The sequence below is a fragment of the Cnephaeus nilssonii genome (assembly GCF_951640355.1).
Source record: "Cnephaeus nilssonii genome assembly, chromosome: 5".
Lineage (NCBI taxonomy): Eukaryota > Metazoa > Chordata > Mammalia > Chiroptera > Vespertilionidae > Cnephaeus > Cnephaeus nilssonii.
The window spans coordinates 25,095,208-25,111,572 of NC_137076.1; the positions used below are offsets into that span (position 1 = coordinate 25,095,208).

The following is a 16,365-nucleotide window of genomic DNA, read 5'->3' on the forward strand; positions in this document are numbered from 1 at the left end:
TTGCTGGCTTCCATAGTATTGGGGGGCATCCCAGGAGGGAAGGGACATCAGCTGTGACCTACAGGAGTGGAGGCACCAGGTCCTGAAGGGTCGTGTCTATGGCTACAGCCGTGCCTCTCCACAGCCTCTCCCTGGAGTCACAGTGAACTTGTTCATTCATATCCTTTTCTTCTTAACATTTAAAAGAGACCCCAGGATCTCTATGACCCACAGGACAGAACAAGGGTGGGCAGGAATTGTGGAGTGAAATCAACCCAAGACTTTAGAAAATAACCAGGGATCGATAAGACACAAAGAAGACAGCAGGAAGAAGCGAGGACTTGTCCTTGGCCCTCTCTCTCTCTGGACAGGCTCATCTCAGGGTCTGCACTGGGTAACCTCATGACATAAAAGTCAGGGCACAGAAATGTCACCAAGACAGAGGGTACTCACCTTCAGGCCATGGCTTGGGAGGTCCTCCAGGGGGTTGGCCCGGCATACCGGGGGGCACACCTGAAGGTCCTGGGGGTGGCATATTGGGCCCTCCCATACCTACACATAGGGAAAAACAAACAATAGGATAAAATGTGTCCTGTGTTCATCCTACACCCATCCCCACGGGCAGCCCTGCCTCCAGGGGACACACCCAACAACAAGCCCCTTAGTGTGGGCATCAAGGGAAAGCAGGGAACTGGAGAAAGAACTTTTATCCTGACAACAGCCTTGCCTGCCCGCATGAGCACCAGACATTGTGCCAGCCCCAAGGGGGAAAGTTGTGGGCAGCAGAGCCTAGGTCTGCCTGACACTGTTGCCCCCACTTGGTCAGTTTGCTGAGACTTCTCCCTCCCCCAAGGGCTGGAGATAGTGGGCCTTACCATGGGGCCTGCTGTAATTTGGAGGTGCTGGTCCTGGGCCTGGTCCAGGGCCAGGGCCAGGGCCAGGGCCAGGTCCTGCTGCAGACACAGAGGGTGGAGGTAGTGTTGGCACCTGCTGCTGCATCCCAGGCATCGGTCGCTTGCCCTGCACTGCCATCTGCAGGTGGTCAGGCAGGGGTTGCCCCCTGGCCAGCATCTTGTAGGCCATGATCTGAGCTCTGAGCTGATGCAGTTGGTTCTGATTAAATGGTGTTGGGCCCCGGTTCTGCTGCCCCAAAGACTGGGGGTCAGTGCCATCCAGCGGGGCCCCTCCTGGCCCGGACGACATCTGTGGGCCCGAGGATGGGCCACTGGCTGGAACCGGACTAGAGGCGTGCTCGGAGCCACCCAGTGGTGAGGGGTAACCTGCAGAAAATGCAGATTCCAGAGGTCACTCGAGAGTATACATCCAATGATTTTTAAGGCAAAGACGATAACCTTTCCATCCGGCTTACACTGGCACCTACCCTGAGACATGGGATGACCAAATTTTTTCATTCTTGTATTCAAACAAGAGGCACCCAGCCCTAACTGGTTTGGCTCAGTGGATAGAGCATCGGCCTGCGGACTCAAAAGTCCCGGGTTCGATTCCGGTCAAGGGCCTGTACCTTGGTTGCGGGCACATCCCCAGTGGGGGGTATGCAGGAGGCAGCTGATTGATGTTTCTCTCTCGTCGATGTTTCTAACTTTCTATCCCTCTCCCTTCCTCTCTGTAAAAATCAATAAAATATACTTAAAAAAAAAAAAAAAAAAAAGAGGCACCCAGAGGGCACTGACCAGCAGCCGGTGTGGTTGGTTTTGTTTGGTGCACCCTTCAGTAAGTTGCTGATGGTCATACTGAGAGGTTACACAGATACAGGCTTTCTCTGGGCCTCCCATCCTGTCCCTCGCCCTGTCCAGGCCCACTCTCCTCACTTCTCTGACCTGGGGAGTCCCTGAGCTTCCTGCCCTAATGACAAGAGGTCAACTACTCTGTCACTTTTCAAAGTTCTGGAAAAGCCACTTGGAATGCTGGGTAAAGCAGCTTGGGCCCACTCTCAAGATTCTGACCGAGCTGGTCTGCAGTGGGACCCAAGAATCTGCATTTCTAATACACTCTTGGGTGACACCAGAGCTGCTAACCTGAGGAGCCTGCCTTGCCCAGCTGCCATCTCACACCCAGCACTAAAGACAGTTCGTTCCCACCGGTATTCACTCTCCTGGGCTGCTCTGAGACAGAAAGCTCGAACAGGGCACCAGCCAAACCTAAGCTCAACAGCCCTCTGTGGTAGGGATTCCGCACTGCCCTATGTCCTCCCTGTCTACCTGTGGGAGACCTGATTAGGAAAATGACCTTAGGACTCCTGGAGATGACAAACATGAGGAAAGAAGAGAAACAAAACAATACCTTGGGAGTGCTGGTCCATGGGGCTCGGTGGAGGCCCCATCCCTGCGTGGCCCCCTGTCCGCATCCCCATCCCCTTCATCTGGTTGTAGCGGGGGTCATCCGACATGCCCTTCTCATGCATGGATTCCATTGGCTGCAAGAGAGGGGGTAATAACAAGGCAGGATCAGCAAGCGGGGACAGGATGCGATGGCACAGCAAAGCACTGCCCAAGAGTTCAATGTCACTGAAAACACTATGGAATTTACTGAATTGCCAACATGACCAAGCAGCTTAGGTCCAAGACATGGTCCTGACAGCTACCTAGGTGTCAAGCAGATACATAAAATAATACCAACCAATGGAGGGTGACTGCCTAGGAGACCAGTGGTTGAAGGGCAAGGGGACAAGACCAAGGCACTCGGCAAGAACAGGAGACAGTTTCAGATGGCCGGAATCCCACAAGGAAATGAGTGACAGCTTCTGGTCAGGGGCAGTTTTAGCTAGGACTCAGGACTCTCTGTCATTGTCACAAGGAAACCTTGTCACCACAGATCTTGAGATCAGGGACCCTCTCCCTTGGGAGACTGTAAATCAGAGGGACAGACAGAAACTTCTGCCCATGAGTATGGTAACAATACATCAGATGTCCTCAGTGATCCAATATCAGCCTCCTGCCTGCTAGCTGCAAGGGAGGCTTATCTACGGCATTGTTCTGGCAGAACGATGACATCTATTTTCCCTCCTAATGCTCAGCACAAACACTTCCCCTATGGCAGTGGTCAGCAAACTCATTAGTCAACAGAGCTAAAATATCAACAGTACAACGATTGAAATTTCTTTTGAGAGCCAAATGTTTTAAACTTAAACTTCTAACGCTACTTCTTCACAATAGACTCGCCCAGGCCGTGGTATTTTGTGGACGAGCCACACTCAAGGGGCCAAAGAGCCGCATGTGGCTCACGAGCCGCAGTTTGCCGACCATGGCCCTATGGAAATGGTTGTTAAAGGGGACCTTTTCTTAAGACCCTTCCAGGGCACTCTGCTAGGCCCTGGTGAATGCAAATGTCCTGCTTTCTGGGATCTTAATCTAATGGGTAACCCCCCATCAACTGCAGCTCAATATGTGTACAGTGAAAGGAGGCCAAGAGGGTGCCTGGCTGAGACAGGAGGGCCGGATGTCTACACGGGAAAAGGGTAGAGCACCCTTGGGAGGCTGACAGGAGCCCTGGGTGGGGGCCTGCCCTCCACACCTCTTTCCTGGGATGGGCTTGTCTCCACACAGAGTGGGAGCTCTGTACAGACAGGAGGTGCGCCCCCCTCCACACCACCAGACCCCGGTTCCTATGCTCTCGACACTGGGCTGGACACACAGCAGGCCTCTGACAGAGGTTTGTAAATGTGCATGGAGTGTGTGTTAACAGTTCCAGGAGGAAGGAGCAAATGGGCAGAGAGGAAAAGAGGGGGCTATGCTAAAGAAGCGGGCCTAAACTGGTGTTGTGTGTGGAGAGGGTAGTCACCAACAACTTCCCAGGAAGGCAGCGACAAGACAGATACTGTACCAAAGTTGACAGAAATATACGGGCGATGGGGAGGCAGGGAGGGGTTCGCTTGGCTGTGCTCGGAGGTCACTGAAGTGGCACAGGCCTGGGGTGCAGGGAGCAGCAGAGGGATGAGATGATTCTACCACTAACTTGCCGAGTGCCCATCTCTCTGAGACTCTGGTTCATGGTCTATGAAATGGGCTTAATACTCACCTATATCTGATGGGTGGGGTGAGGGAATGGAATGGGGAGCAAACACATGGATAGCCCAGGTAGGGAGCCCAGAGGGTTACCAAGGTCCCCTTGCCCCCAGGTCACACCATCTGCATCTTCTACCTGCGGGCTTCCTGTGGTCTCTGAGGCTGAGGAATTGCACCCTTTCCTGCAGATGCTAATACATATAAGAGGACAGTTCCTTATTTCCTTCAACTACCTCTCAGGAACACAGAGAAAGAGGAAATATTTGTGTTGAGAAGTTTTTCACCTCACTAGCAAAAGCAGCTCTAATCGGGTCAGGTAAGTGGTGACCCAATGAGGACCATTGCCCTGCTCTATGGGTTACATGGGTACACAGAGCAACCAAATTGCAGGAGTCCCCTTGCCTTCAGCTATCTTTTAGGGATTTGGACATTTTTATTCATTAATGAAAGGCAACTTAGGAATAATGTTACCACATTTCCTACCTAGAAAAACGGGTGTGAGAGACACACAGGGGAAAGTTGGGGTGGGGTGGGGTCGGGGGAGCTGCATGAAATGATGACTGCCAGCTCACAGCAGGGACCAGGATGCATGGCTCACCCTCCCGCCTCTGACCAAGTGAACCCAACCAGTCAGAGCAGTGGGCCCAGGGCTTCCTACCTTGTGCATCTGGTGCATGTTGTCCTGAGGGTACCCTCCCGGCCCCTGGCTTGGGATGGGGTGTCCTGCTGAGGGAGGCCCCGGACTGGGCCCCATCATGCTGTGGGCAGAGCCAGGGGAGGGACCTGGGCTAGGGCCCAACATGGCTCCAGGGGAGGGGCCAGGGCCTGGGGAAGGGCCTGGCCGAGGAGTTCCGCCCAGGGGTGGGTCTGGAGTGGACATCTTCACAGGAGCTCCGGACAGTGGTCTCCTGCTAGAGAGAAGTCGAGGTCAGTCTGGCGGTCATGGCCATCAGCTGGGTGGGTCAGGGCATTGTAGGAGGACCACAGTCATGTCAGAAGCACCCATCTGACAGGGAGCTGGTGCCTTTGACATGCAAGCCTTTCTCCTCCAGATCCTTCTCCTCCATTCCTCTGGAAGGAGGTCATACATCAGACACACAAAATCAGATAAGAGTTCCCTGAGGAAGGGATGAAACTCAGGAGGTGGGGGAGGGGGGCTTCACTTCCCTTGCCATCTTTCTGATTACAACAAAGGGTGGTGCTGATCTGTACTTCACACCACTTTAATGCATGCTCACCTTCCAATTTAACAAAAAAGGAGAGTATAACTAAGGCTCAAAGCCATTGCCAGCAACAGCATCTGACTGGATTCTCATAAATTCAATAAAAATAAATATTCGTGGCCAGTAATACTGGTTTTCCATTTAAGGCAGTGAGATCGTTTCTTTTAAAATAAATGAAGTTTAAAAAGTAGGTTCACTTAAAAAGAAGTATTACATAAATAATAGCATTCTGATATCTCAAATACTTCAAGAGTGATAATCAAGTCTAAAGTTTGAATATTGTTGTACACTAAAAACTGACACCCAGAACTATGACCCAGAGCCTCCAACAAGTCCATAAATACTCAATGACGTTGGTAAATTATACTTGCTAAGAAGGACCATGAGCTGATAAATTTTATAAATGCTTCCTACACTAAGGGTTCAATTTTCAAGTAACCCTTAATCAGTTATGTGGTTATATGGCCTTAAATAAAATTTTCTTTAATAACCTCTTTCATCATGATGGAGCAATACAGTCTCAGTGGTGAAATCTGGAAAACACAAAAAGAATATGAAGCTTAAAATCACCCATCATCCCACCAGATGCAGAATTAGGAGCCTGCTGGTCCTACAGAGAGGAAGAAGCAACCCTGCCCTTCTGACCCTTCCCAGCAGAATTCTAGAGGTGTGTGAGAACAGAGACTCCCAAGAGACCCTCAGAGCCCCCCAGAGTGGTGAGGATGAGGATGAGACATCCAGGATGGGCCCTCTTAAGGACACAGAGCGGCCCTGATGTTGTCCCTGGGGCCCTGTTCCACACACACACACACACACACACACACACACACACACACACACACTCTCTCTCTCTCTCTCTCTCTCTCTCTCTCTCACACACACACACACACACACACACAAACAGAATTACTCAAGACAAGCTTTTTTTCCTTTCTAAGAATATATTTACATTAATTTGAGAGAGAGAGAAAGGGAGAGGGCTAGAGAGACAGAAACATTGAGAAACACTGATTGGCTGCCTCCGGCCAGAAACCCAGGCATGTGCTGCGACCAGGAATTGAACTGGTGACCTCTTGGTCCATGGGTCAGCACTCAAACACTGAGCCATACTGGCCAGGCTGGTAAGCTTTTTTTTGTTTCATATAATCATACCTATGAACATTTTTGTCATTTAATAGTCTTCAAAACATGAACTCTAGCAGCTCCACTACATTCTCTCATTCTGTGCATCCCGAATTACTGAAAAGCCCCTCTCCTGTTGGCATGTCACAAATCTGGTTTTTGTTTCTGTGGATTTATTTTGGTTTTATAATGAGTCTCATTGCCCCTAGACTTTACTGGGCACTTCTGGTTCTAAGGGATAAATCCTGTTAAGAAGTTCAGGAACATTTTTAAAATATATATATTTTTTATTGATTTCAGAGAGGAAGGGAGAGGGAGAGAGAGAAAATCAATGATGAGAGAGAATCATTGTTGACTGCCTCCTGCACGACCCCTACTGGGGACTGAGCCCACAACCCGGGCATGTGCCCTTGACTGGAATAGAACCAGGGACCCTCAGTCCACAGGCTGATGCTCTATCCACTGAGCCAAACCAGCCAGGGCTCAGGAACATTTTTAATTATCTTGATTTAAAAAGGTTTAATTTGAAAGGTGGAGGCATTTTCCTTGATAATAGGTCAAAAGCCCAAATTTCTTTGTTCCAGTTTCATGACCAAATAATCGGAGCAGAGAGAATCAGAAACTTTAGCAGGGCAGAAACAAGTGGCCACACACCAGCATGACCGTGAACAGACCCCAACATGCAAGAAAATGCTCCTCCATCCTCTGAGCACCCCAGATTTCCTCTAAAGCTCAAGGAGCCTCAGTGCTGGACCTTAAGTCAGCTTCATAAGAGTACTGAAGAACTGGTGTCTGCTCACAAGCCCTTCTCCACAAATCCAAACCCAATTAAGCTCAGTTTAAAATTAAACTTTTAAAAATATATATCAGCCCTGGCTGCGTAGCTCAGTTGGTTGAAGCATCCTCCCGATATGCCATGGGTGCGGGTTCAATCCATAGTCAGGGCACATATAAGAAGTAACCAATGAATGTACAAATAAGTGGAACAACAAATGGGTGTTTCTTTCACTCTCTCCCTTCTTTCCTCTCTCTCTCTCTCAAATCAATAAAAAATTTTTAATAAAGTAAAATAAAAAATATATACATTTGACACAAATTCATTTGGAAGCCATTTAGAAGCAAAATGTGACTTGATTCAGCTCTGTGTGAATAGTCACACATTCTGTCATGGAAACAGGATCCTGTTTGATCCCAAGACTCCGCCCCAGTCTATGCCAAGTACTCTGTATCTCCTTTGCTAAAATCCTGATTCTGGAGTCTGAAACTTCTGGCCCAGGGGTTTGTCTACAGGAGGATGCACCTGCAGTCACAATTCATAGGTGGGAAATCAAGCAACACTGACATGGCCACACTGAGCAAAGGATGATGGCTCCCCTGAGCTTCTCTTTGGCCCCTTCATGTCCACAGGCCCTCTCAGGCTCACAGAGCACTGCAGTGAAGTGCGAAAAGGAACAGTGGTTCTGCAAATCCTTAAGGAATCCTGCAGTATCCACAGGCTCAGATTTTTTTTTTCTCACTTGGAGGTCTCTATTCCAAGTCAAGCCAACTGAAACTGACAGCAAAATAGAATCCATGCCACCAAGGGAACATCAACTCCCCATCTAAAGGCAGACATGCTGGCAAGCACACACTGGAAGTACCTTTGGAATGATGGCTCTTCTAAACGTAGTTTATACTTATCATCAGACCTTCTTCCCATCAAAGCATGTGGTACCTCTAGAAATTACCTGCCTCCACTGAGGAGGGCTAAATTCATCAACAACATAGCACCCACTGAAGTTACTGAAAGGCATCAAAATAGACTTTTTGTGCCCGAATATGACACTGTCCACTTTTGAGAAGCGGACACTTCTCATGACACTTTTTAAAATATCTGCTTCAATCGCTTTTTGGCCTTTTGGCTAAGATCAAGTGTAGCATCTGTTCTTATCAGTTTAATAAAATATTTGCTTCAGAAACTGCCACCTCTGATGAGTCAAGCTGCCATGAAGCAGGTAAGTGCATGGAGCCACCATCAGCAGCAAGCTTGTTTCTGGAGGGAAAGCTCAGATACATGTGGGGAGTGACAGCAACAGGGACCCAAAGGAGTGCAAATACAATACAAAACCATTCCAAGCGGCACAGGGGGTAGGGCTCTGTCAAACACTGAGGAGCCCAATCAGGGTGCTGGTGCCACATGTGGACAAGCACTGCTGTGGTGGAGAGGACAGGAAAATGGAACCGGTGTGGCTCTCTGGTCCTCAGTGTATACTGAGGGGATTTTTATTTTAATTACCTGTAATGACTTGTAGCATACCTAACGTGCCCTGATTGTATGTACACATATGGATGAATCCTACATCAGACATAACATTTCCAACATTCCAGAAGGCACCCTCAGCTCCTTTCCCAGTCGAAACCACTTCCCTACGCAGAACCACTGTCCTGACTCTATCACTGTATATTAGTTTCACTTGTTAGTGAACTGCATCTGAAAAGAAAATCACACAGTGGTGTGCTTTTGCTCATCTGGGAGGGGCATCCAGAGTCTTGGTCGGCAAACTGCGGCTTGCTAGCCACATGCAGCTCTTTGGCCCCTTGAGTGTGGCTCTTCCACAAAATACCACGGCCTGGGCGAGTCTATTTTGAAGAAGTGGCGTTAGAAGAAGTTTAAGTTTAAAAAATTTGGCTCTCAAAAGAAATTTCAATCGTTGTACTGTTGATATTTGGCTCTGTTGACTAATGAGTTTGCCGACCACTGCACCAGAGGGATGTAAGAATGCCAATTATACAGAGTGCTCAAGCTCAGCAAGAAACAAACATACTAAAATCAAGAGGCACAGGCACTAAAAACAAACAAAACCAGAATACCATGTGGGTAAGGCTGCAATAACACAGGGCACACATGACATGGTATGATGGGGAGCTCCTGTGGAATGCTGCAAGTGACTAACAATGGGGAGCCCCAGTGCCGAGACTGAGGTGTGCACTGGGGCTGAGGCATCCTGGGTGCTTGCCCCGAGGAGATGATGACTTCAGGTCTCATAAACCCATGCCTACAGGGTCTGCAGATGACTTTGGGCCACAGCATCAGCTCTACTGCCATGGCCAATCCTGGGTCCTGGTGGGACTCTGGTCAAAACGAGGACTACCTGGCAGTTCACCCAACAGGTGACTGGAATTTGTAAAGAGGAAACAGCAGACAGCAAACTTCAAGGTTGGTGCACAGAGGTCCTCGGGCATTGGACCTGGAGGCCACCATGGCCCCCAGCCCATTCCTTCTCTTGTCCCAACATTGCTTCCTTGGCCTCAGAGACACCACCTTTACCCCTCCATCCTGGCCCACTGAGAACCCCCCCTGTGAGGTAACGAATGATCACATCTTAGTACCAAACTGGGGACGGACATGAGAGGTCAATAGAAATAAAGCCCAGGTGACACTGTTGCCCACAGCATCCCCAGGAATGCAATGGACCCTGAATATCTTATTTTAATTTGCATTTCCCTGTGACTAACGGTGCTAAACACCTTTTCATACTCTTACTGGTCATTAAGATATCCACTTCTATAACGGCTCTACATTTCTGCTAAAATTTTTTTGGGAATAAGTGGTTCAATTACCATATGCCAATTTGTGACTCGCCTTTGTGCTTTCTTAACAGTGTCTTGTGATAAACAGAAGTTCTTTTTGTTTTAATATATTTTTATTGATTTCAGAGAGAGAGAGAGAAACATCAATGATGAGAATCATTGATTGGCTGCCTCCTGCATGCCCCCCACTGGGGACCAAGCCCGAAACCCGGGCATGTGCCCTTGACCGGAACTGAACCTGGGACCCTTCAGTCCCCAGGTTGACATTCTATCCACTGAGCCAAACCAGCTAGGGCAACAGAAGTTCTTAATTTTAATGATGTCTGATTTACCAAGTTTGTTCTTTTATGGTTAACTAGAGGCCCAGTGCACAAATTTGTGCACGGGTCTGGTCCCTCAGCCTGGCCGGCAATCAGGGCCAATTGGGGCCATCTTGCCCAGTCCCAATTGAGGCCAATGGGGGCCAGCTGGCTGGGGAGGGACCACGGGAGTTTGGCCGACCAGGGAGGGACTGCAGGAGGGCTCCAGGGCGTGTCCGGCCTGTCTCGCCCAGTCCAGATCGGCGGGATCCCAGTAGCAAGCTAACCTACCTGTCGGAGCGTCTGCCCCCTGGTGGTCAGTGCACATCATAGCAACAGGCAGAGTGGTCGACCAATTGGTTGGACACTTAGCATATTAGACTTTTATATACTAGTATATAGAGTATATAGATAATTTTGGGGTCCTGTTTAAGAAATTTTTGTCTACCTGTGAAATTATTATCTACCTTCTGTTCCTGACACAGAGCTTCTAAAAAACCTTTTTAATTCCCTATGTGATAGGGGTGTCAGGTTGGTTTTATACAGAGCTCCAAAATCCCTTAGAATTCCCTAAGTCAGTGGTTGGCAAACTGTGGCTCGTGAGCCACATGCAGCTCTTTGGCCCCTTGAGTGTGGCTCTTCCACAAAATACCACGGCCTGGGTGAGTCTATTTTGAAGAAGTGGCGTTAGAAGAAGTTTAAAAAATTTGGCTCTCAAAAGAAATTTCGATCGTTGTACTGTCATTTGGCTCTGTTGACTAATGAGTTTGCCGACCACTGCCCTAAGTGATAGAAGTATCTTTTGTTCTAATGAGGGTTCTCTTAGTTGGCTCTTCGATGGCTTCAGGATGGATGGGGGCTGGGTGCCAGAAAGATGAAGCCATGGTTAGAGGGTTGGAATTTCAACCTAACCCTCCATCCTCCAGGGATGTCTGAGTGATGAAGCTTCCATAAAAACTAAACTACATGTTTCAGAAAGCTGCTGGGTTGGTGAACATATCCATAGGCCAGGAGGGTGGTAAATTCCAACTCCACAGAGGCAGAAGCTCCTATGCCCAAGACCCTTCCAGACCTCACCTTACATATCTCTTCATTTGGCTGTTCATCTGTATCCTTTAATGTCTCCTTGATTTTATGAGCTGTACTAGCAAATTTTTAAAACTTAGGAGGGGATTCTGGGAAACCCTGATTTGTAGCTTAGTTGGGCAGAAGTGTGGGTAATGTGAGGACCCACTACTTGCAAAGAAGGCGTCAGAATTGGGGGGCAGTCCTGTGGGACTGAACCATTAATCTGTGGGGTATGCAGTTAGTACCAGAACTGAACTGTAGGACAGTTAGTGCCAGAACTGAACTGTAGGACAGTTAGTGTCAGCAGAAACTTGCAGAAAATTGCTTGGTGTGGAAAACCCACATTTGATGTCAGAAATGTGATATGAGGAAACAGGTTTTCCTGTACTACCTCAAAGTCATGGGATAGAGAAAGGGAAGAGATATTTTAATATCCAAGGGGACTGTGACTTGTCCCTGCCCCTAGTAATTTACAACTGTTGAGGATGTATCAGTCACAAAGAAATCACAGGAAGGAAGACCCAGCCCGAGAGAGAGGCAGAGCTGTGGGCCCATTTGGTGATAAGGACCTGGATTTATTCACTGAGTCACACCACCACACTATACAAAAGGGCTATCATTGGTCTCACTGACAGAGGTGTCCCTGAGATGCAGAAGTCACACAGCAGGTCAGTGGAGAAGATGGAGAAACAAGGCCAAGCTCACAGTGCAACTCAGACTCTGAGTGTGGACTCTGTCACCTACTAACCGCACCATGCTAGATAAGTGACTCAACTTCTCTGAGCCTGGATCCTCTTCTGTAGGCCGGAGCAGAGATGTCCCTCAGGGGTCACAGCCAGCATCGAATGAGCCAACACATGCACAGCATATACAGGCAGGAAGTGCCACCACACATCTGGTGAAATCAAGGGTCCTAACATTTACTGAGCAATGCTTACTGCGTGTCACTACTGTCCTAGAAATGTCATACAGATGAAGCATTTCCACCCTCCTCTCCCCATACAGAGATGAGTAAACTAGCCACATAGTAAGTAACCACTCTAGAGCATTTGCTTCCTCACTTTAGCTTCCCTGCAGGACAAACCGTGATTAATGCTCCCGTCCCTCAGCACTCAGGACAAATATGCTCGCTTCTCCCCTCAAGAAGCAGAAGCTGCTTAAGGATCAGTATAGCCCAGTGCAGACAAGGTCCAGCCTCGCAATCAATGGGCAGGATTTGGGCTGCTGCAAACTCTCCCTTGCCCTCTTGGTCAGCAATGCCACAAAAGCAATTTGCTTAGCCATTATCAAGTTCCTTTTAGCTAGCCAACTGAGGGGCAGGAGTGCGCCTGGCCCTGCTGAGGGCTGAAGAGGGTGGAGGAAGGAGTACCACTACACTCCAGTGAGATGCCTACTCAGGAGGCAAGACAGGATTAACCAGGTGAGATCTGACATCCCTCTTCCCCATTCCTTCTTCTTTACCACCAAACACCCCTGCCCTTTCTACATCGAAAACTAAAGAGTTGGCTTTTCCAGCAAATTTCTTGGTCCCCCAAGGTCATCCTAAGGCCTGGTGGGTTACAGGTAGCTTCCATGGTGCTGCCATGGACTCCTGCAACAAATCCCTCTCGGACAAGTCACTTGGTGTCTGGGTTGGGAAAGTAAGGGTAACTTCACACACAATGAAATCCATCCAACCAGTTCTACCTAAGCAGAGAGACAAAATGAAGGACAAGGGGATGAAGGAGCCAAAATGGTGAAATTGTTAGCCTGGTGTATCTGAAAGCATAATCGAGATGTGTCTGGCCCATGGGTTAGGTGCATTTGGGGTTCCACAGAAGGGAACAGAGCTTGGGAATCCAAGTGGGCAGTCTGAAGGAATGTGACAGGAAATAAAACTACTTCCGGTAAGAATAGAAAAGCTGAATGCTAAGATATTCAGGAGGCCACAAGATGAAAACAGGCTCTTCTAGATCAAGCATGTCAAACTCAAAGGCTAACATGGGCCAAATAAACAAGGTTTAAGTTTATGTGGGCCACAAAAAAACAAAAGCTTCAATTTTCATAGAAAGATAGGTTTATTTCAATAGAGACATGCTGAATACAAAGGGCTGAAATAAATGAGCAATCATTAACATAAAATAATAGAACATTTTAATAAAATTAATATATTTTCTTGAACCTTAATTTACCAGACACTGAATAACTGCACAAATTAATAAGCGTAATGCAAATAAAGCTACTTTTCTTATTCTTCAAAAGCAAAATATTTCCTGTCGTGCACACCAAACAAGTCAGTACAAGACTAATGACATGGCAATCGGTTGCTAAAATATTCGCTGCTAGTATTAGTGGGGATGGTGCGTCTGCGTGTAAGGGAAATGAATGCAACACGATTATAGTAATCAGTCATTAGTGAACATTGTAGTTCGTTATTAATAATTATGTATAACAGGATATTGTAAAAGTTAAGTTACAAAATTTTTATTAAAACATTTCTTGCATACCAATATATTGGCTAGGCCACAAAAATATTCATTGTGTGCTATGAGTTTGACATGCTTGGTCTAGAACCCCGGACACAGGGTCTGGAAGTGATTTGGCCATGTTACTGCTCCTCTATTTCTCTGAGAAGCATCCAAAATGCCAGTCAGGACCCCACACAATCCATGCTGCATATGTTGTGGCACCATTAAAAGTGAATGAGGGGGCTCTGTACAAATGGACACAGAGGATCATCCAAAATGAAGCAGGGGAAAGAAGGTCGAAGTGCTTGATCCAAGGCCCACTTTGGTAAGAATAATGATACAACTGACCCTTGAACAACATGGTTTGAACTCTGCAAGTCCACTAATACACAGATTTTTTTTTCAATAAATACTGTAAATATATTTTCTCTTCTTTATGATTTTCTTAACATTTTATATATATGGCTAATATGCTAAGTGCCCATCTGGGTAACGATGTCACATAGCAACGCCCAGCTTCTTCTCTCTAGCAACTAGCCTCCTTGCAGTTTCTTCAGCCCAGGAACACGACTTGCTTTATAGCCAAGTGCAAACATTTTACACTGTAACCAAATGTCTGTGAAGCATTTTCCCATGCCTCATCTCATTTGATCCTCACAGAAGTCCTGGAGTAGGTAGATAGGAGACTCAGTGGAATCCTATTTTCTTTTCATTAGCCAGAAAACGGAGATTTAGAAAGCTTAGAAACTTGACCCAACTGAAAAGAAATAAATGGTGGACTGTGAAAATGACTTAGTCAATCACACGTGTGTTTCAATCTGTCATTGTCAATTGTGAATTTGGTTGACACTTCTATTATAGAGAAGTAAGGGCGAATAGCAATATTAAACTATTTCTTCTAATTAATTTCCTTTCAATGTGCATGAATTCGTGCACCGGGCCACTAGTCTTACTATAATATAATATATATAATATGCAACATATGTGTTAATCGAGTGCTTATGTTATTAGTAAGGCTTCCCGTCAACAGTAAGCTATTAATAGTTAAGTAATTTTTGTCGTTGTTTTTTAAAATATCTTTATTGATTTCAGAAAGGATGGGAGGAGGAGAGAGGGATAGAAACATCAATGAGAGAGAATCATTGATTGGCTGCCTCCTGCACACGCCACACTGGGGATCAAGCCTGAAATCCAGGCATATGCCCTGACCAGGAATCAAACCGTGACCTCCTAGTTCACAGGTCAATGCTCAACCACTGAGCTGGACTGTAGTTAAGTTTTGAAGGAGTAAAAGTTCTGCGTCGATTTGCAACATTGTTTAAGGATCAACTACACTATAGATGCATGTTAATCCATGCATAGAAGCCAACATACACCAAACTATCAGCTGCAGCCAGCAGCTCTCTCTGGAGGTGTATGATGGGAAACTTCACATTTTCCACATCAGAGATTTCTGGTGTTTTTTTTCTTTGTGTGTGTGTGTTTGTTTATAATCATCATCTATTACTTCCATAACCAGATTTTTAGAAATGTTTTAAATATTTTTTATTGATTTTTTTAGAGAGAGAGGAAGGGAGAAGAAAAGAGAGGAACATGGATGTGAGAGTGATAAATAGATTGGCTGCCTCCTGCATGCCCCCGACCAGGGATCAAGCCCACAACATGGGTATGTGCCCTGACCAAGAAATCGAGCTGGCAACCTTTCGGAGCATGAGAGGACACCCTACCAACTGAGCCACTTTTTAAGGAAAAATACCTAGGTTAGAAAAATACTCGGGAACTACATAACCCAGAAGAGAGGCCCAGGAAGTGCCTTTGTGGAAATAAAAGAGAAAGATGAAAGGATTTAAACTGCATTATTTTCCATCTACTTTCAACTTCATCAAAATTATCATTTAAAATAAAACATCTCTGGCCATCAAATGTGAAACAGGAGTGCTGGAGGATCAGTCTAGTTTCTTCTTTCCTAACACCCTTGCTTTTTGTCTTATAAGTAAAAAAGTACCCTGGTGGCCACCTCTGTGGCAGGACAAGCTGCTAACAAGCAATCTGGACCCTCTGGTATCTGCTTGCTGGAATTATGGTGTATGCTTTTTCATCTTGCCAGAAAAACAGCTTTATATTTCAGGTTGGCCCAGAATATTTGCTGTTTTTAGGGGTGTGTGGAGAAATTTGTTTACAGACACGTGTCATCAGCAGATTCAACATTACAGTCAAGTCATAGCAGGGTGTTCATACCCAGCAATGGTGGCTGGGCAAAACCAGCCCCATGCCTTACATTCAAAATACAAAACGTTTCCCTCCTAATAAATCTACTAAGCAAAACCCTCCACAGATGTCCTGATGGTGTGGAGTGCTCTAGTAAATGAACCTGGAAGGATGTTAAGGGGCAGGCATCTGTGGCCTTATGGACCTTGTGGAAATGGCTTATTCCTGAGACTGTACTTCCCCATCACTGTGTCTAATAGAACTTTCTCCTTGCAATATAATTATGTAGCAAAACCTTGCCCTGCATTTAAAAAAGAATACATTTTAGAAAGGAAAAGTCATGTCACAATCAATTACAATGGCTTCTCAGTTCTACCTAAAAGGCATGCTGAATTGTTACCAAGTATTATTATTATTTTTAAATATT

At 46.7% G+C, this 16,365-nt stretch overlaps 1 protein-coding gene across 7 annotated transcripts in view; it reads right to left on the reverse strand.

The window, feature by feature from the left end:
- The window catches only part of SMARCA4 (SWI/SNF related BAF chromatin remodeling complex subunit ATPase 4), an 89,262-nt gene that overhangs the window by 66,027 nt on the left and 6,870 nt on the right, over positions 1–16,365 (reverse strand). For 3 of the 7 annotated variants that reach the window (XM_079770480.1, XM_079770479.1, XM_079770481.1), the window contains exons 2-5: positions 4,660–4,912; positions 2,281–2,413; positions 855–1,259; positions 433–531 (exon numbers count right to left, since the gene is read on the reverse strand). In XM_079770480.1, the coding sequence (XP_079626606.1) occupies positions 433–531; positions 855–1,259; positions 2,281–2,413; positions 4,660–4,881 (859 nt within the window). In that variant the 5' untranslated portion in view covers positions 4,882–4,912. Of the gene's footprint in view, positions 1–432; positions 532–854; positions 1,260–2,280; positions 2,414–4,659; positions 6,694–16,365 lie in introns of those variants that run through there. The other 4 variants (XM_079770484.1, XM_079770485.1, XM_079770483.1 and 1 more) reach the window with 4 other exon arrangements.